This window comes from Gracilinanus agilis, chromosome 1, assembly GCF_016433145.1.
Source record: "Gracilinanus agilis isolate LMUSP501 chromosome 1, AgileGrace, whole genome shotgun sequence".
In the NCBI taxonomy this organism is placed as follows: domain Eukaryota; kingdom Metazoa; phylum Chordata; class Mammalia; order Didelphimorphia; family Didelphidae; genus Gracilinanus; species Gracilinanus agilis.
Genome location: NC_058130.1, coordinates 184,983,633 through 185,004,978, shown reverse-complemented (window position 1 = coordinate 185,004,978; position 21,346 = coordinate 184,983,633). Strand labels below are relative to the sequence as shown.

Here is a 21,346-nt window from a genome sequence, read left to right as displayed (position 1 = left end):
GAGGGAGGGAGGGAGGGAGGGAGGAAGGAAGGAAGGAAGGGAGGGAGGGTCTCCATTCCCTTCAAGAAGGAAGGAGAAAGGCTTCTCTGGCTTCTCAACTGGGAGATGCATAGTTAAGTATTAGGTGACCAATGGCATTTCAATTATCCAATTTACATGATGATGTGAAAAAGAAAAAAAAAAAAAAAGGCCTGGCATTCTACATAAATGACTGCCAAAGCTCAGGTGCCTCTGGAGGAAATAAATCAAAGCCTGTGCTTGGATTCCAAGACTTTCCCTATAAAATTGTACTCAGTCCAAATCTATACAGATTATGTTGGCCCAGAGCAACACACAAAGAATTGAAAAAACACAGATGTGATCTGTACAAATTGCAGAGTCCAGTGGTATATGCATGTAATGGAATACTTGGGGATTGTACAAAATAATGACAAGTGGTTTCAGAGAAATCTGATAGAGAAGGAAGTGAGCACAACCAGGAAACTAATTTAGATAATTACTATAACACTATAAAGACAAACAATTCTGAAAGACTTAAGAATTCTGATCAATGCAATGACCAGTCTTGATGCCAGAGGATCAATGAGGAAGAAAGCTACCCACATCCTGACTGAGGTGATGCATTCAAGTTCTAGAATGAGGTGTAATATTTGGGGATGGTCAGATTTGTTTTGGTTGGCTATGCAAATTGACTTCTCTTTTTCATGGGAGAGGGAGAGAAGGAGGTGATAGAGAAATAAATGCTCCATGATTTAAAAAAATTAAAATGGGGAAGTTTTGAAAACTTTAATTGATCCTTCAGATTAGGGGAAAGCCTCAACTAGACTCAACTATTGAGAACAGTTTACACAAGGCCTCTCAGAGGGCTAGGAATTTACAAGATGACTTGCTGAGAGCCCAAAGGTGTTAGGGGCTGTTTGCTAACAGAGGAAGAATATGTGTTTCTGTACTCTCTTAACAAAAATCTACTTATGAAGCAACCAAGACAAATAGCCTTTGCTACTATCCTCTGCCAGGTAACTAGGAAGCTCAGTGGAGAGAACCCAGTGGCTGAAGTCAGGAGGACCTGAGTTCATATCCAGACTCCGACACTTACTAGCTCTGTGACCCTGGGCAAGTCATTTAATCCTGGTTGCCTCAGTTTTCTTATCTTAAAAGGAGAGTTAGGGAAGGAAATGGCAAACCACCCCATATCTTTGCCAAGAAAACCCTAACTGGGGTCACAAATAATTGAACATGACCGAGAAATGACTAAACAGCAATAACCACAACAACCATCCTTTGAGTTTAGAAAGACAGAGGCCAATAGCATGGGCCCTGGAAAAAACTAAGGTTCAAAGATAAAATGATCCAGATAGCCACTCACTCTCTTAGAGTAAACATAGGTCCTGGAATGGAGCATGTGATTTAAAAGATCCAATACAGTTGATTTCAGAAAAACCTTGAAAGACCTAAGTGAACTAATACAAAGTGAAGTGAGCAAAACCAAAAGAACATTGTAAACAGTAACAGCAATATTATATAATGAACATTTATTAATGACTTAGTTATTCCTAGAAATACAGTGAACTAAGACAATCCTCAAGAACTCATTATGAAAAATGCTGTATGACCTCAGAGAAAGAATTGATGGCATCTGAATGCAGACTAAAACATACTATATTTCACTTCATTTCTTCATTTTTCTTTTGTTTATTCGAGTTCTTCACAAAATGATTAATATGGAAAAACACATAATACAATTATTCACATAAAATCTCTGTCAGAGGACTTGCCTTCTTATGGAGGGAGAAGAAAAGGGACAAAGGGAGGGTAAGAATTTGGCTCAAACTTTAAAAAACAATAACAAAGTTTAAAAGTTTTTTTTTTTATTTAACTGAGGAAAAAAAACAAAATATTAGAAAAAAGATCCAATATCAATTTTGCTACTAAAATTATGGGTACTATGATAAGTGAATACTAGCACAGAGCAACAGAAAAAGGGATGGAGAAAAACTACTCCCTAAATTTTAATCTTGCCTGACAAGGAGAGAAAAGGAAGATATGGGCTGAGCTTCTTGGAAGTCACACACAAGACATGGACAATGAAAAGGGGAACAATGATGCTCTCTGGAAAGTCACTCTAAGTCATCCTCCCCCTAATATCAGATACAAAAAGACAACAGAAAACATTTCCAGAATAATCTAGAGCTGCTTCCTCTGCTTTGTAGTCTTCAGGAAGACAAAAAGTTTTTCCATTTCTGTCTTTTACCTCTGCTGATTCTCCTGAGCTTTAGGTTCTAGACTGGGGCATCTGGGAAAGAGGAAGAGACTGATTCTCAACTGTTAGTTACCCATAGCACATGTCTGGACTAATGTGGAAGAAAGGAATGGCCATGAACATGATGAGGATGTTTCTGTACTGAGCAATGAAAAAGTTAAACCTCATTTGTAAATAAAAGTCAGAACCTAGACTAGACCCTGACATCTCTCACACTAAAGAGGCCAAACAAGCAAATGGGAGTTTTAGGGCTGCAGTCCTTGGGACTAGAGGAGATCTGGTAGCTCAAGGTAGCATCTCTTTTTGCCCTGCCCTTACCTTCATCTTCCATGTTCTGTTCAGCATTTGCATAAGTTCGGAGGAACTCTGCAAATGCTCCATCTCGGTCCAGCAATTCCTGGTGTGAGCCCATCTCAGAGATTTTACCATCACTCATCACAATGATCACATCCACTTGGGGAAGGTAACTGATGCTGTGAGTTACCAATATGCGGGTCTAAAAACACAAACACAAACTGGTTAGACTCCATCAGATGCACACAACTCTCTCCAAGAAAATGGTTGACCATAAAGGCCCTATGACATAACAGACCAAACAAGAAAATGGCCAATGGGGTCAGTATCTGGCAAGAGGTACTATGAAATATAACTTAAGCAAGAAGGAAACCATTTTCCAGTCTTCCAGGAAGCCACTGTTGATTTCCAGTTTCCAAATACCAACCCCAAGGCCTTGTCCCTGCAGAACAAGTCAATCTATATGACTGACCTATTCAAGTCTTTGGCATGAAAACTTGTCTCTGAGGACTCACAACCTTCAGTGCTTAAATTAGAATGGCCAGCCACAATGAATTAATTCATTATTGTAGTGATAAGGCAGTATTGGCATGCATGCTGAGCTGGCACTGGGGAGCTGCTCTGTTCCCCCTCTTCCCAGCACCCAAGGACATTTTTCACATGCCTCGCCCTTCTGTCCAGCCACCCAAAGGGAGTACTTCCTCCTTCCACTCTCTGGGGTTATGTGGTGGGCTCACAGGCAGCTTGAAGTTGTAGTTTGGGCATGCAAACCTTGAAAATGTTTGCCAATGCTGAAATAAGGAATGGGAGGAGTGACAAGACTATTTCAAGGAGAAATAAAGGAAGAATTTGCACTAAAATGATTAAAATAACACTCAGAAAGAAATGGAAAGAAGTCCTAAAGGAAACACAGTCCAAAAAAAACTGAAAAATGATGGGGATTTCCCTCTCCCACCAACACTTACCCCTTCCCCTCACCCCTTTGTACCACAATGCATAGGTTCTATGGTCTGTCTAAAGCAATGGTCATTCTGTCTACAACTTCCTCCTTTATTGCATGATCCCAGACCTTTAATACCTTGTTTTTTAGTATCCCCTGAGGACCAATCACTTTTTCAAATATGTGTTTCCCCACATGGGCATCCACTGCAGAAAGGGGATCGTCAAAGAGGTACACATCTGAATCACAGTAAACTGCCCGTGCCAGGCTCACTCGCTGCTTTTGACCTCCAGACAAATTGACACCCTAAGAAAATGAATTTTTAAAAAAAAATCCAAGATCACTATGAGATTCTCAAGAAACAGACTAAATTTAAAGAGAACAGAAAGAAAGCCAGAAGGAACCACAGCTTCAAATATTACATTTTAAAAAAAAAACAAACCCTTATCTTCCAACTGAGAATCAATAATTCTAAGGCAAAAGAGTGCTAAGGGCTAGGCAATAGTGGCTAAGTGACTTGCCCAGGGTCACACAGCTAGGAAATGTCTGAAGCCAGATTTGAACCAGGGACCTATCTCTAGGCCTGGGTCTCAAATTGCAGAGCTACATAGCTTCTCCCTCCCCAAAATATATGTTGAATTTATTATCTACTTTAAAAGACAAGCAAGTGCTCATACTGGAGATTCGCAGTTTCACATACAATCCTTTTCTTATCCAGAACTTAACAAACACCAAATAAAATAAGCATTTCCATTATGAGCAACTCTGGGTTAAAAAAAAAAGTTCCTCTTGTTATCCCCCCAAAGAGAAATATGTTGAACCACAAGAATTCAGTTATGCCCTCTTCTGCCTCCAAACTCAGGCCCAGCAAGTTTGTGACTTCATCCAAGGTCACACTGTCCTTGGTCTTGGTTCCCTGTACTAGAAAAGCTGCATCTCTATGGCTGATAGTTGTAAAATTGTTATCAGCCCCATATTACATAGGGAGGAGGGAACTGGAGGTCAGAGGGCTAAATAACTTGGCCAAGGCCACTCTGCCAATAAGTAGCACAGATGAAACTCAAACCTTGGTCTCGAAACTCCAAGCCCAGCTTGCTACCTTTGTTGTTTCTCACAGCAGTAACACCTGGATGTCCAGGCCAGAATTTCCCCTTCCATAGGAATAAAGCCAATGCCCTACTCACCTTCTCTCCAATCTCAGTCCGGTCTCCACTGGGCAAGATTTCTAAGTCTGGAAGTAATGCACAGGATTCGATCACAGTCTTGTAGAATCGCTCCTGGGGCTGTCTGCCAAACAGAACATTCTCCCGAAGAGAAGCATTCTGGATCCAAGCCTGCTGGGGAACGTAAGCCACAGAACCCTATAAAAGGCAAAAGTAGAAGAATGGGAAAGGGAATATATAGGAGACAAAACACACACCATCTCCATCCAACATCTGCATAATGTGTTATATCCTCTACAAATCCCTTTGAACACATCTATTATTTTAATGAATGCTTAATAAGTTTGAGAAGTTAAACACAGGCCAGCAGGCCCAATACTCCCAAGTGTGGTCCAAACCAGATCAAAACATATTTGGAGAATTTTGAACAAAATAAATAAAAATACAATGTTAATGAATTCATGTTAATCTATAGTTTTCTAAGCTACTGTGTTAATATGTGGTTTTGTTAATAATATTAACGTGTGATTTTTTTTTAATCCTTACCTTCCATCCTAGAATTAATACTATATATTGGTTCTAAGGAAGAAAAGTGGTAAGGGCTAGGCAATGCAGATTAAGTGACTTGCCCACAGTCACACAGCCAGGAAGTGTCTGAGGCCAGATTTGAACCCAGAACCTCTGGGCTTGGCCCTCAATCCACTGAGCCACCCAACTACTCCCCAACAGGTGATTTTCTAAAGTTACCCTGCAACCCTCAGAGATCTGTTTCTACAGAATTTGACCCCACAGCTTTTGGCATTTCCTATGAGGTAAGTGGAACAGTAGATGTATTTTAAAGATAAGGAAATAGACACACAGAGAGAAATCAAAGAAATTTCTTTAGAGTCAAAGGGACTTCAGCAGCCATCTAGTTGAAACATATTTGAGAAAGAATCTTCATTATCGAAGACCCAACAAATTGTCAGCCAGTTTCTCCTTGACGATAATCAAAGGAAGCCCACCAGCAACTCAGTACCATGGGCCTCTTTGTTCTGGAGCATCCCTCCACCTGGGGCCCCTATTTTTGGGGATGGTCTCGGGCTAGTCTACTTCTGGAAATGCTTCTGATTTCTGTCTCAGTATCAGTTCTAAGATAGAAAAACTGCAAGGACTAGGCAAGGGCAGTTAAGTGACTTGCCCAAGGTCACACAAGTATCTGAGGTCAAATTTGAACCAGGACCTTCTAGGTCTGGCCCTCAATCCTCTTGAGTCACCTAGCTGACCCTCTTGTACCTTTATTTTTGAAGCACTTAGAAAGGTACTTGGCACATAATAAGCACTTAATACATACTGCTGCCATGCCTGGCTTGGCTTCTAATTGTCAGCAAGTTTTTCCTGTCATAGAACTTAAATTTGTCTCTTTATAACTTCTATTCCTACTTCTATCCTTTGGGGTCAAAGAGAACAAGTCTAATCCTCTTTCCACAAGTGAGTTCTTCAAATATTTGAACACAATGATTAAGCATTCCCTCTGTTCTTTTTTCCTTCCTTATAGGGTACAGATTCTTAGAAGGCCATTGACCACCTCAACTGCCGCCTGTGGATGCTGTCTAGTTGATTCTTTGTCCCTCCTAGAACTGAACACAACCTTCCATTGATAGCTGGGCCAGCACCATGTCATCTCTTTATGCCTGGAAATTGTGCCTCTCCTCAGAATAACCCAAGATCAGACTGGCTTCCTTGGCTGCCATCTTATTGCTGACACATGCTGAGCTTGCAGTCCGCCACCTAAACCCCTAGAATTTTTCAGACAAACTTCTGTCTAACCATCCCTCCCCCCATGAAGTGACTTCTTCAGAGGCCCACAGCTATTTATTAGGCTAGATTTGACCTCAACTTCTTGACTCTTTGCCCAGTGTTACCTCCCTAAGGCCTATAGCATTGCCTTCCAGATAGCTACCACCTCTAATGTGACCAATTCAGTGGTAAAATCTCCATTAGGCTACAATGGAGTTTTAAAACCTCATTAAAACAGCCTTTATTCCTTCAGAATTTAGGATAATTCAGGGATAATAAACACAAATCTTGCCAAATACAATAGCAGGAATAATATCATCTTTTGTAAACTGCTAGGGACAATACAAGGGGAAAAACCCAGTCTAAATATTAGCCACTTTTTAAAGTCCAAAGCAGGACAAATCTGGAATTCTGGGACTTTATTCTTGGATGCAAATGCCTTTCATGTTAATGATTCATTATGTACATGAACTTGCATTTTCCCCATTTTACCTTTTGTCCAATTGTCTTAGTTTAGGGTATGTTTCTGATGTGGCAGAAATAAGACCATATTTCTTTTTTTCCCTTAAACCCTTATATTCTGTCTTAGTAGCAAATAAGGTACTCTGGAATCCTGGCACTGGGCCACCTAGCTGCCTCTGTATTTCTTTTAAAAACACAGTAAAAGGGGCAGCTGGGACTCAATGGATTGTGTGTAAATAGAATTAGCTCTAGCCCATTCATAGTCAAAACTCTACTTACCCTAGGCATAGAGATGATATCATCCCCACCTCCCTTAGTGGGGAGGGGAGATGTTACCCACACGTGACAATAAGTAACAAATCAAGAACAAGGGACTGCCCTTTGGGCAGTCCAAATCAGTGTAGAGGCTGCCATTTGTCCACTTGAATTAGAGGTGGACCCACAGGAAGTGATGAGAGACACTATCTCTTCAAGTATGTTGGTGACTTCCTGCTAAGGGAGTTTCCCTCTTTGAACTTGGTGCTGAAGGATCTCCAGGGAGACCTCAGGCAGCTTCTACTCTGAATGGTCACATGGGTAAGTTAGGCTGACTTCCTTGGGCCTACCTTGGCGTTTCCAGACTCTACCTTAAGTAAGCTCTAGCCTATCTGATTGCTAGGCCTTGTGGCTTGTAGCCTAATTTATTTAGCCTTTTAACCTTCTCTCTCCGTCCAGGCCTCTGCAGGCCTGGACTAGCCTCTCCCTCTATTTCCCTACCTTTTTCCTTCCTAATTGTAAATAAACTACCTTAAACCGGATCCTGACTTGGGTCTATTTTAATTACGGAATCAATCTGAATTGTTGATTCCTGGCGGCCACACTTTAAATATATATCTATAAAATATCTAAAATCTCCCTCTTACAATTGAAAGCCAGGCCCAGAGATGGGTGGTCCTGGGTTCAAATCTGACCTCAGACACTTCCTAGCTGTGTGACCCTGGGCAAGTCACTTAATCCCCATTGTCTACCCTTACCACTTTTTTTTTGCCTTGGAACCAATATACAGTGTTGATTCTAAGACAGAAGGTAAGGGTTTAAAAAGATACAATAAAGTCTAATTCATTCAGGCCTTGCTCCTATCATTTTATATTTGTGAGCATTCTCTCTGGGCTAAAGTTTCCTTCACATTTCATTATCAATAAAAGGTCTGATGATCCTCTATGGAGATTCTGGACCATATATTCTTGGACTCCAAGATCAAGACATAGATAGCTGGAAGGGATAGTAAAGGTTAGCTAGTCTGACCCTTATTTCAAAAGAGATTGAAAATGAAGCCCAGAGAGCTCGAGCAACTTGTCCAAAGACTAAGTTAATAAGAGAATGAGGATGGAAACTCTGGTCCTGACATGTTTCAGAATAATATGGAATGAAGAAGGAATGCCTACTCCAATGAGGCCATGGATTCAGTGAAGTATGAAAACCCGCCTAGGGTTTTCTGAGAAAGTCATTAGAAAAATAAAACAAGAGGGGGCAAAGCTTAACTCATTAAAGGAGCACACTTTCAAAGGACATAAAAGGTTACTCTAAATTACAAATCAAAAGCAAGTAGGACCTTAGAGATCATCTAGTCCAATCCTTTCATTTTATAGATGAGGAATCCAAGGCCCAGTGTGGGGAAATGACTTGCATGAACAGGAAGCAGAACTCAGATTCAAACCTAGGTAATAAAAATTTCAAGGCAGCTAGGTGGTACAGTGATTGGTAGAGTGCCAGGCCTAGAGTCAGGAGACCCTAAATTCAAATCCAGCCTCAGACACTTACTTACCAGCTGTGTGACCCTGGACAAGTCACTTAACTCTCATTTTCCTCATCCGTAAAAGGAAATGGAAAAGGAAATGGTAGACTACTCCAGTACCTTTGCCAAGAAAGCCCTTACAGGGGTCACAAAGAGTCAGACTAAATGACTAAACACTATGTGTGAAATTAACACAAAACCAGAACCTATTAGCCGGCATGAGCACATTAAGAAAGAACACTAAGTCATGGCCAACTAACTGGCAGAAGCCTCGGACTCAGCCTCTGGCCCAGCATGGTCATGTGCCTGGGAGTCAGAACACAAGACTCAGACTGCCCAATCAAAAGGCCAAGTAGGTGTAACATCATTGGCCATATGAGAGCCAGTAGATTCCTGAACCCAAGCTCTCTCTGGCTTTTTTTTTTTTTTTTAAATTTTAAACCCTTAACTTCTATGTATTGACTTATAGGTGGAAGATTGGTAAGGGTAGGCAATGGGGGTCAAGTGACTTGCCCAGGGTCACAGCTGGGAAGTGTCTGAGGCCGGATTTGAACCCAGGACCTCCTGTCTCTAGGCCTGGCTCTCAATCCACTGAGCTACCCAGCTGCCCCCTCTCTGGCTTTTATTTATCTGGCCCAACCATGTGCTCAGGTCAGTTGGGAATCTGGGACCTGAAAAAGCATCATGGCCAGGAGTCTACAGCAGTTAGAAAGACCTAGAAATACTTTTCTTTCTCTCTCTTTTATAAATAAATAATTACAAATTTAATACAAGTCTCCAAGATTAATTTAAATTACAACATTAAAATCCAAATTTCTACTATGCCACAACACAAATGAGTCTCACATAGTCATTCTAGCAGCCTCTCCAGAGTCTCTACTTAGAAATATTTTTTAACAAGTATTTTGAGGTATTGGTTATGCAAAGCTTTTGGGGGGATACAAAGACAAATGAAACACCTTCTGCCCTCAAGGAGCTCAAATTCTATAGCTCAATAAAAAGTACATCCTTGTTAATTTGCATAAGGCTGTGCCCATCAAAGACAAGAAATAAGTGCTTGTGAAAGTCACTTTTCCTTTTAAAATGTTATGATTCTGACTGGTCTATCTGCAAGCATTCCAATTAAATAAATTAATAGCTAACATTTATATAATGCTATGTGCCAGGCCCTATGCTAAGCACTTTACTATAATTATCCTATTTGATCCTCAAAACAACTCTAGGAGGTAGGTATTGATGTCCCCATTTTATAGATGAGGACCACTAAAGCAGACAGAGGTAAAGTGACTTGTCCAGAGTCACAGGACTAGTAATTATCTGAGGCCATATTTGAATTCAGGTCTCCCTGACTCTAGGCCAGGTGCCTATTCACTATGCCACCTAGCTGCTTTTTGGCATTGGTGCTAAACTATGAGTCAGAAAGACCCAAGTTCAAATCACTTATTAACCATGTGGCCCTGGGCAAGTCAATTCACTTTTGTCTCAGTTTCTGCATCTGTAAAATGGGTATAATAATAGCACCTATCTGTCAGGGTTGTTGTGAAGATCAAATGAGATAATCATTATAAAGCACTTATTAGCACATGGCCTGAAACATAGTAAGTGCTATATAAATGTTAGCTATATATTTATTTTATTTAATGGTAAGGATCAAATAATATATTTGTAAGACACTTTATAACATTACAGCAATATATAAATGCTAGCTGTTATTTTTATTATTGTTGCTATTATTACTTTAGTATTATTACTATTATCATCATCACTATTATTATTTTTATTTTCACTATTTTACTATTCTCATCATCATTATCATTCTTCAACTGCCTTTTGTATTCCTGGCAAAGAGCCAGAAGGCATCTTTTCCCAGTTTCCTTCCATGAAGGTGTTCCCCACCCCTCTCTTTTACATCCTAAGAATACCCAAATGTACCTTGATAGACACATGTCCCTCTATTTTGTCCATCTCAGCCAAGAGTGCAGACAGCAGGGACGATTTCCCACAACCCACTTGGCCCAACACAGCAACCAAGGCACCTTGTGGCACAGTGAAAGTGATGCTAAAAGGAAATGAGAAGAAAAAGCATTTTTAGTAAAAGAAGGCAGGCAAGGGCTGGTTTAATTAAATTTAAATAATTCCTCCTGACCAGAAGGAACTAGAGAAGAGAAAGGTAGACAAACAGGGAGGAATGACTAGGAGTTCTATCTTTTTTTTTTTTTTTAAACCCTTACCTTCTATCTCAGAATCAATACTACATATTGGTTCTAAGGCAGATGAGCAGTAAGGGCAAGGCAATGGGGATTAAATGACTTGCCCAGGGTCACACAGCTAGGAAGTGTCTGAGGTCATATTTGAACCCAGGACCTACTGTCTCTGGGCCTGGCTCTCAATCCACTGAGCCACCTAGCTGCCTCCAATTTTTCTATCTTAAAAGAGACTCCTTTCCTCTATCTCCAATAAAGACAAAAGGATGAGGGTTAGAAACGAGAGGATTTCCTGATGGTAAAGAGAATTAGATATCAGGTAAACTAGGTGATTCAGTGGATAGAGAATCAGGCCCGAAGGTGGGAAGACCTGGATTCAAATATGGCCTCAGACACTTCCTAGCTATATGGCCCTACACAAGTCACTTGGCCCCAATAGCCTAGCCCTCACTTTTCTGCCTTGAAACTGATGCGTTAGATGTCAAATGATAACAAAAAGGGTGACCAAAAAAGGTCTCCTCCTCTGTTAATTGTTCAGAAAGACTTATGTCACTTTCTGCCAAATTTAAATGGTTCTTTTCTAGAAGATAAGAAAATGAAGAAAGGCCTTTTGAGCCCCCTCTAGGCTTTTCATTTTCAGAATTTGCTCATCAAGCTTTAATGTTGAACATCAAGGCTACAAGGAGGCAAGCAGTTAAGAAATGCACAGACTTTGAAAGAAATATGATGCCTTTGACAAGCTACCCATAGACAGGCTGCCAAGAGAACAGAGGTCACTTCCCTTAACACTGTGCTGCCTCATAAAGATAAGCAACTGAAAGGAAGAAGAACAGGAGACCAGGGGGGTGGCCGCAGGGAGAAAGCAGTCCTCAGTACTTGGCAGAACAGTGGGGACATTCTTCAAAGTGCCCATTCTACTTTGCAGGCAATCTGAGTAACCTAGATGTCTTCTAACAGCAGGCACACATATGCCTTCCAATTCATTTATTTTAGTCTTGCTAGTTCCTCAACTAGAGAGAGAGAGAAGGGAAAAGAAGACCATCCCCTACCACCACCCACTCCATAGCAAGAGGTACTTGCAGTGACCCATTCACTGAAACCTGGTGACCCAGGACAGGCAACTGTGAAACAGTGAGCTGAGCTCAGTAGCAGTCTGCAGGACAATTCAGAATGTTTGCCCAGCCTTACCCATTTAGAGTCGGAGGGTCACTTCTTGACCAGGTGAATGTGGCATTTTTCACTACGATACTGTCACCACCACCTGAAAGGAACAGTAACAAATCAGCAAGGACCAGATATGGTAGCAGGGCACAGAAGAAGCAAAAGATTTATCAAGGTGGGACTTGGTTTCCTGTCCTCTCTAGCAAACAGGTTGTTGAAACCTAAAAAGGAACTGAAAACAGTATGAATGAAGATAGTTTGGCAGAGAAAACCACACCAAGTCTGAGTGCTGGAAAAGACAGATTATATCAGGATTCTAGTGTATGCTAGCAGCAAAAAGCTACAAAGGAGCTGGAAAGGAAACATGGCATGGTTCTAGGATATTTTAGAAGCATAAAACTACAAAGGAGCTAGAAAAGAAACATTATACTAGGGTTTTGGAGTATTCTAGAGGCAGAAAGCTACACAGAGAGTAAGTCAGTAATAAAGGAATTCACTCACTGAGCAGTGGAGACAAGGAACAGTCTAGATTAGAGAGATCTGCTAGATATGCAGAGATCAGGTGAGAACACAATGCCTAGCCCTAATCAGATGATAACAACAATAACAGCTGCTCATATTTATATTGCACTTAATCATAGTAAGACTGAATATCTGGAGGAGGAAGGGGCTACAGAAGTCCTCTCACTTTACCCATGAGAAATCATATATTGAGACAACATATAATAAAATACTATTTGCTCTAAAAAATAAAGGAAAAGGAAAGCAGCTAGGTAGCTCATTGGATAGACAGCCAGACCTGGGGATGGGTGGTCCTGGGTTTAAAAAGACAATTCCTAGCTGTGTGACCCTAAGCAAGTTACTTAACCCCCACTGTATAGCCCTTACTGTTCCTCTGCCTTGGTTTTGAGCATTGATTTTGAGATGGAACATAAGGGTTCAAAAAAAAAAAAGAAGAAAAAAGAAATTAGAGGAAATACAGTTTCAAAGAGACATAGGAAGTCTTATTTGAACTGATGGAGTGAAGTAAGCAGAACCAAAAGAACAATTAATTCTATCACATCCATATTATATTATTTTATATATTAGTATAAATATAACTATATTTATACTATAGCAACCATGTGGGTAGCTAGTGGAAAGAGCACTAGGCCTGGAGTCAAGAAGATCTGAATTAAAGTCAAGCCTCAGACACTTACTAGCTGTGTGACTCTGGACAAGGCATTTAACCCTGTTTGCCTCAGTTTCCACATCTATAAAATGAAGTGGAGAAGGAAATGGCAAGATGCAATAAGTCCAAAGCCAGTGCACTTCTTCTACTGGATTGTCTCTCTCGCAGTCATCTTCCCCTCCCCCTCCCCATCCATTACCACCATACAAGTCTTTATATAGTATTATCTGACAGCACTGCCTCTAATGGAGCCTATCCTAAGCCCTGCTATCCAGACTAATCTTCATAAAGTAATAATTTCATCATAATATTTTCCTATTCAAAACCTTCAAAGACTTTCTCCTTTGTCTATATCACGAATACAAACTCCTCAGCCTAGCATTCAAGGCCTTCCACCATCTGATCCCAGCCAAATTTCCACGTCTATTTTCTACAATGACTGTATATGAATTATCCATTCTACAAAATCAATTCCTGCAGCCCTTTCCCTCCCCCACAACAATAAAAACTCATCACCTCTCCTCTCCCATCAGGTATTCCTACCACTATGCTTCTGGCCCAGACTGTCCTCTTCCCAGGCTCTGATGTCCAATACCAGTTCTTTCTTAGTTAATCCAGCACTGATGGACAGGTACAGATTTGTCCTTTACCTCCTATGGCCACGATAGCCTTTGAATCTAATTTCAGAATTTAGTCACATAGAGTGATGAATTTGGAGTCCAGGGACCTGGGTTCTAGTCCTGCCATTATTAATCTCTCTGGGCCTTAGTTTCCTCATCTATAAAGGGAGGAGACTGGACCTGATGGCCTCTGAGATCACTCCCAGCTCTACAACTACGATCCTATTGATCATTGAAAGTTTGAGGTCAGGAACGATCTTTCTACTCATTATTTCTTACAGAATTAGTAAAGTATTATGCATATCCTAGGCACTCAGGTAGCTATTAAATGAAAGATTTATTTTCTATGCAAGATATATATCTCACTTGATAAATGAAAACTAACTAAAAAATTTATAACTTAACCTAAACTTCTGCTACCAAACTTTTTGGGAAATAAGGAGACATTTAAGAAATTTAAGATGGGTTTCATCCCCTGTAATGGTCTAGTAGATTGTTGCAGATGGTAGACTACTGCTATGATAGTTGTAGATGATGATGATAATTCTTTATTTCAATAATAATTTGTTATCTTATATATTTTATTTTAGGCATTTAAAAACATTACTTTGAAAAGAGGTCCATAGTTTCACCAGACTGCCAACAGAGTCCATTAGAAAAAAGACATCAATAGATTACTCGGGCAGCTAGGTGAAGGGTAGATAGAATGCCTGACCCAGGTCTCATCTTCCTGAGTTCAAATCTGACCTCAGACACTTAAAAGCTGTATGACCTTGGGCAAATCACTTAACCCTATTTGCCTCAGTTCTTCATCTGTAAAAATGACCTGGAGAAGGAAATGGCAAACCATTCTGGTATCTTTGTCAAGAAAATCCCAGGTGGAGTCATTAAGAGTTGGACAAAACTGAAATGGCTGAACAACAAATAAATTACTCAAGAGAGACCCTGAGCTCTCTGTTCCCATCCTCAAGTTTCAATCATACAGTTTCATAGACTTGACATGAAAGGAGACAGCATCCTTCCTATGATTTACAGGATTTGACTCTAGGCAAAGATAGAATTACTCAGGGGCAGAGAGAACTAAAACTTGATTATCTGCCCTTAGTTGCCTCCCCTACAGGAAGATGAAGTGAGTAACCCAGTCCTATTGGAATGTTCACACCACAGGCATCACTGTGGGATGAAAGAGAGAATGAAAATTCAACAAGGTACTAGAAACAACACTCTCCATCCCATTCTTCCCTTCCTCCTTCCCCTCAGCATTTTCCTCAATGCTAAATAAACTTCAGAGTAGAACTAAATTACAGAGGAAGCCAAGAAAAACAAAGGGTGTGGAGGGGAGAAGGAATGAGTGAAGGACAAGGGTTCCTGACACAGTCAGGGAAAACAAATACTCACCATCTTTAATAGGTTTTCTCACTATGCTCTCTGGCTCCAGTTCTTCATGGGAAAGAAATATCCTGAGGCGTTTCAGGGAAACACTTGCCTAAACAGATAGCAATTATAGGTGATATTTGTTGTTGTTCTTTAAAATAGCATATGAATTATGAAAAAATATTCTAAGTCACTCTTTTTTTTTTTAATAATTTTAAACCCTTAACTTCTGTGTATTGACTTATAGGTGGAAGATTGGTAAGGGTAGGCAATGGGGGTCAAGTGACTTGCCCAGGGTCACACAGCTGGGAAGTGTCTGAGGCCGGATTTGAACCTAGGACCTCCTGTCTCTAGGCCTGGCTCTCAATCCACTGAGCTACCCAGCTGCCCCCATCTAAGTCACTCTTGATTGGAGAAATGCAAATTAAAACAACACCGAGGTACCACCTCACACCTATCAGATTGGCCAATATGACAGAAAAAGAAAGTATTAAATGTTAGAGGGGATGTGGCAAAATTGGGGCACTAATGCATTGTTTGTCAAGTCCTGAATTGATCAAACCATTTTGGAGGGAAATTCAGAACTATGATCAAAGGGCTATAAAACTACAAATACCCTTTGATCCTGTAATACCACTACTGGTCTGTATCCCAAAGAGATAATAAAAACTGGTTATACAAAAATATTTATAGCAGCTATTTTTGTGGTGGCAAAAAATTAGAAATTGAGGGGATATCTATAAGTCAGAGAATTGACTGAATAAATAGTGGTACATGTTGGTGATAGAATACTTTTGTGCTCTAAGAAATGATAAGCAAGATGATTTCAGAAAAAACTGGAAAAATCTATTTGAACTGATGCAGAGTGAAATAAGCAGAACTGGGAAAACATTGTACATAGTAACAGCAATATTGTATAATGATCAAATGTGAAAACTTGGCTACTCTCAGCAATGCAATGATGTGGAACAATCCTGAAAGACTTAGGACTTGCTATCCACTTCTAGAGAAAGAACTGTTGGAGTTGGATAGATGTGGATCTTTCATATCACTGTAGTAATTATGGTTTCATTTTGGGTTTTTGGTTTTGTATGAGTGTATTTTTACAACAATGACCAATACAGAAGTGTAGTTTGCATGAAAATAAAAATAAAATTTTCAAAAAAGATCCAATGGATCCATCCTTTTAAAAATTGCATGTGATTTATAAACTACTTTAAAAAAAAAGCTTCATAATATAATGCTTTCCTTACCTATCAACCACTCCCTTACCAAAAATTAAGAAGGTCTCTTACTCTCATCAGCTCCAAACTTCAGTCTAATGAGCAGGAATTCCCTTGACACCCTAAATGAAGTCCCTCAAACACGTGTTTCATTTTGGGAGCCACTTCTCAGCCCTGTAAGTGCTTAGCTTTTCAAAATCCAACCTGCCCAGCTACAGCAGAATTTGGCCAATTTACTCTGATTTATGTATCAATCTATGGCTCTATATAAGCTAGTGTTTCTGTTGTGTTTACTTCTAATAACTCTGAGTCCACATTTTGGTTCTTAAAAGTCCAACACACACACACAAAGCTTGTAGCCTTAGGTCACAGTTACTGAGTTGTGTTTTTTGTTTGTTTGTTTGTAACTGACATTTGCAGGCAAATACATTCATAAGAAAGGCTGAAGCCTTAGCTAAAAGTGAATCTCTACTTTAAGGATATGGGACTTCATCTATATGGGCTACCCGCCCAATGATATAGAGGCCCTCCTACACAAACTGTTCCAAGTTACTTCTATGGTAATAAAATCCATGATCTGGTGGGCAATCTTCCAGCAAGGAGACTCTCTGAACGCAGCTACAGTCCATAGCTGATAGGCATATGCATGCATGGTTGATCCACCAGGCCTGAATGGCCTTTCCCTCCTGCCAGACCTTGTATTTTGCTGGGATAGCCTTTGAGAACTCACAAAGTCAGCTCTCTGCCAAGGAGTCAGTGAAAGACAAAACTCATAAAGCTTAAGTCCCAGGGCTTCCTCTCTTGTAGTCACTTCCAATTTCCACCTACAGTAATGCCTAATTTATGGATATAAATCACTGGCTTTTGGAGATGGACTGTGTAACCTTGCTCAAGGAAGTTGTAACATATGGGGGAAAGGAGTGAATTGGGGTCGTAAGGAAATACAGTCTTCTACATTATGGCTTTCCTTATTGCAGTTTTGAATTATTGCAGGTCAGCATAAAAAATTAAATGAGAATTTTGGGGGAGTTTTGTAGAAGCTGCAAACAACATGTGAAGGCCAGCAGATGAAAAAGATAAAGTTTAGAAACTCAGAAATGCATAAAATAAATGTATAATATTGTATACTATCATCATGTTTTATCTTTTAATACCATAAATATACATAATTTCTTTTACTGTAAACACTCCATAAAAGAAAAAGAAAAAATTCAGACTTCTTTGGTATGAAGGGATGGCCAAAAAGTTTGCCAGATTGCGGAGATGCTGTACCCCTAAACCCCACTATGTGGAAAGGATAGCTATACTTTTTAAAAAGTATTTTTCTAAGAATACTTTATCTTTGAAATTACACATCCAGTCTAGCCTCATACCTGTACAATGCTACTAATGACCATCGGAAGAATATTCAGAGGAAACCGGAGGATGTTGAATAAGGCCAAGGAAACAAAAGCTTTCTGCGCATCCAAGACATTGTTCTTATCTACTGTCACATAGACAGCAAAAGTAGAAAGTGCCACCTGAAAACAAAAGATAAAATCTCAGTTTTCTTCCTTCAAACTTAAAATCACCAATCACATTTGGTGCTTCCAGACCCTACCAACAGGCATGTGGGAAAAATGACAGCTCCCTTTTATTTATAGAGGACTGACCACTCTGCACATATCTCATTCAATCTTTACAAAAACCACGTGAGGTAAATTACTATAAGAAGTGGTAGTATACTTTTTTTTTAATCCTTACCTTCCATTTTAGAATCTAATACTATTGGTTCTAAGGCAGAAGAGGAGTAAGGGCTAGGCAATGGGGGTTAAGTGACTTGCCCAGGGTCACATAGCTAGGAAACATTGGAGGCCAGATTTGAAGCCAGGACCTCTTATCTCCAGGCTTGGCTCTCTCTCCACTGAACCACCTAGCTTCTAACTCACCCCCTCCACAGTAATATACTTTTTGCAAACGAGCAAACTAAAGTTTGAGTGATTAGGACAAATGGCTGTTTAGTGATAAAGCTGGGATTTAAGCTCAGGTATTTTGACTGTTAAATCTACTCTACCATGACAAGGTACAATAAACTTCAAACAAAGCCTCTCCAAAAAAAAAAAAAATTTTTTTTAATCAAAAAAAGAGAAGAGCTCAAAGACAGGAAATGACAATGACCAAATGCTTCCTTTTTGACCTTTTTGTAGCCTTTGACACAATCTTTTCTCTTCCTTGATACTCTCTTTTCTCTGAGTTTTCATGGCACTGCTCCCTCCTGGTTCTTTTCCTACCTGTCTGCTTCATAGTTTTTTTTGTTGTTGTTTTTGTTTTTTGCTGGATCTTCACCCATGCCAGAAGCCCACTGAGAGTGAACATCTCCCAAGCTTCAGTCTTGGATCTCCTTCATGTTTTCTCTCTTTATTATCTTGACTCATGATCTCAGTAGTTCCCTTAGGTTCAGTGATCTCTCTAAGCAAGTGATTTACAGAGATAAATATCCAGCCCTAATCTCTCTCCTGAGTTCCAATCCTGTATCACCACCTACTTATTGGACACGTCAGCCTGTAAGTCCCAGAGGTATGTCAAGCTCAATATGTAAAAACAGAACTCATTATCTTTTCCCCAGAGCCCATCCCTGTCTTTCTAACTCTCCTCTTAATCTCAAAAGCACCACTAGCCTCCCCAATTCATGACTCAGACTCAAAACCTTAGTGTTATCCTCAACTCCTCACTACAGTCAGCCTAGATAACCAATCTGTTGTTGGTTCTTGTCATTTCTGCCTTCTTCTCTTACATAAGTCTCCTTCTCTCTGACTCATAGAGCCTCCACCTCTGTCACCTCTCATCCCAGACTATTGTAATAGTTCTCTGGATGATATCCCTGCCTCAAGTCTTTCCCTATTTTAATCTATCTCGCCTTGGCTGAAAAATTGAGTTTTCAAAAGAACAGGGCCAGGGCAGCTAGATAGTGGATAGAGTGGGCTGACTGGATAGAGAGCCAGGTCTAGAAATGGGAAATGCTGGGTTCAAATATGACCTCAGATAATTCCTAGTTTTGTGACCCTGAGCAAGTCACCTAACCTCAATTGCCTAGTCCTGAGTGCTCTTCTGCCTTGGAACTGATACTTAGAATTGATTCTAAAATAGAAGGTAAGGGTTTAGGGAAAAAAAAAAAGAAAAATAGGGCTGATCATGTTACTTCTCTACTCAAAAAACTCCAGGGGCCCTCTATTACCTCTAGCATCAAACATAAAAATCTCCTCTTTGGATGTAAAGTCCTTCATAGATCTGGCTCCTGACTGCCTTTCGAGTCTTCTTCTTCTTCTTTTTTTGCAATATTAAGTTCAATTAATTAATTAATTAATTTTGAGTATTTTCCCATAGTTACATGAATCATGTTCTTCCCTTCCCCTCTACCCACCCCCCCCCCCACATGTAGCCAATGAACAATTCCACTGGGTTTTACATATGTCATTGATCAAGATCCATTTCTATATTATTAGTATTTGACTAGGGTAATTGTTTAGAGTCTACATCCCCAATCATATCCCCATTGACCCATGTGATCAAGCAGTTGTTTTTCTTCTGTATTTCTACTCCCACAGTTCTTTCTCTAGATGTGGATAGTTTTCTTTCTCATAAGTCCCTCAGAATTGTCCTGGATCATTGCATTGCTTGTAGTAGAAAAGTCCATTACATTCCATTGTGCCACAGTGCATCTGTCTCTGGTTCTACTCCTTCTGCATCAATTCCTGGAGGTTGTTCACATGGAATTCGTCCAGCTCATTATTCCTTTTAGCACAATAGTATTCCATCACCAACAGATACCCCAATTTGTTCAGCCATGCCCCAATCAAAGGACATCCCCTCATTTTCCAATTTTTTGCCAACACAAAGAGTGTGGCTATAAATATTTTTGTACGATTCTTTTTCCTTATCTCTTTGGGGTATAAACCCAGCAGTGGTATGGCTGGATCAAAGGGCAGGCGGTCTTTTATAGCTCTTTAGGCATAGTTCCAAATTGTCTTCCAGAATGGTTGGATCAATTCACAACTCCACCAGGAGTACATTAATGTCCCAACTTTGCCACATCCCCTCCAACATTTATTATTTCCTTGCTGTCTTATTAGCCAATCTGCTAGGTGTGAGGTGGTATGTAAGAGTTGTTTTGATTTACGTTTTTCTGATTATAAGAGATTTAGAACACATTTTTCATGTTATTATCAATAGTTTTGATTTCTTTATCTGAATTGTGTAGAAAGTGTTTTGTAATTGTGTTCATATAGTTCCTATGTTTGACTTGGCAAATAGATTCCTAAATATTTTAGATTATCTAGGGTGATTTTAAAAGGAATTTATCTTTCTAACTCTTGCTGCTGAGATGTGTTGGAAATATATAGAAATGCTGATGATTTATGTGGGTTTATTTTGTATCCTGCAACTTTTCTAAAGTTGCTAGCTTTTTAGTTGATTCTTTAGGATTCTTTAAGTAAACCATCACATGTTTCTAGTACAATATTAAATAATAGAGGTGATCATCCTTATTTCACTCCTGATCTTATTGGGAAGGCTTCTAATTTATCCCCATTACAGATGATGCTTGTTGATGGTTTTAAATATATACATTTTATTATTTTTAGGAAAGGCCCTTCTATTCCTATACTTTCTAGCATTTTCAATAGGAATGGGTGTTGTATTTTGTCAAAAGATTTTTCTGCATCTATTGAGATAATCATGATTTCTGTTGGTTTGGTAGTTGATATGATCAATTATGTGGATGGTTTTCCTAATATTCAACCATCCTTGCATTCCTGGTATAAATCCCACCTGATCATAGAGAATAATCCTCATGATAACTTGCTGGAGTCTTTTTTTAGAGTATTCTATTTAAGATTTTTGCATCTATATTTGTTAAGGAGATTGGTGTATACTTTTCTTTCTC

General features: G+C 39.7%; 1 protein-coding gene across 1 annotated transcript in view; it reads right to left on the bottom strand.

The window, feature by feature from the left end:
* Positions 1–21,346, bottom strand: part of ABCC1 (ATP binding cassette subfamily C member 1) — a 115,082-nt gene that overhangs the window by 34,094 nt on the left and 59,642 nt on the right. Inside the window, exons 13-19 of the mRNA XM_044678427.1 lie at positions 17,799–17,945; positions 15,227–15,314; positions 12,065–12,137; positions 10,605–10,731; positions 4,679–4,855; positions 3,633–3,800; positions 2,579–2,756 (exon numbers count right to left, since the gene is read on the bottom strand). Coding sequence (XP_044534362.1) covers positions 2,579–2,756; positions 3,633–3,800; positions 4,679–4,855; positions 10,605–10,731; positions 12,065–12,137; positions 15,227–15,314; positions 17,799–17,945 — 958 coding nt within the window. The remainder of the gene's footprint in view (positions 1–2,578; positions 2,757–3,632; positions 3,801–4,678; positions 4,856–10,604; positions 10,732–12,064; positions 12,138–15,226; positions 15,315–17,798; positions 17,946–21,346) is intronic.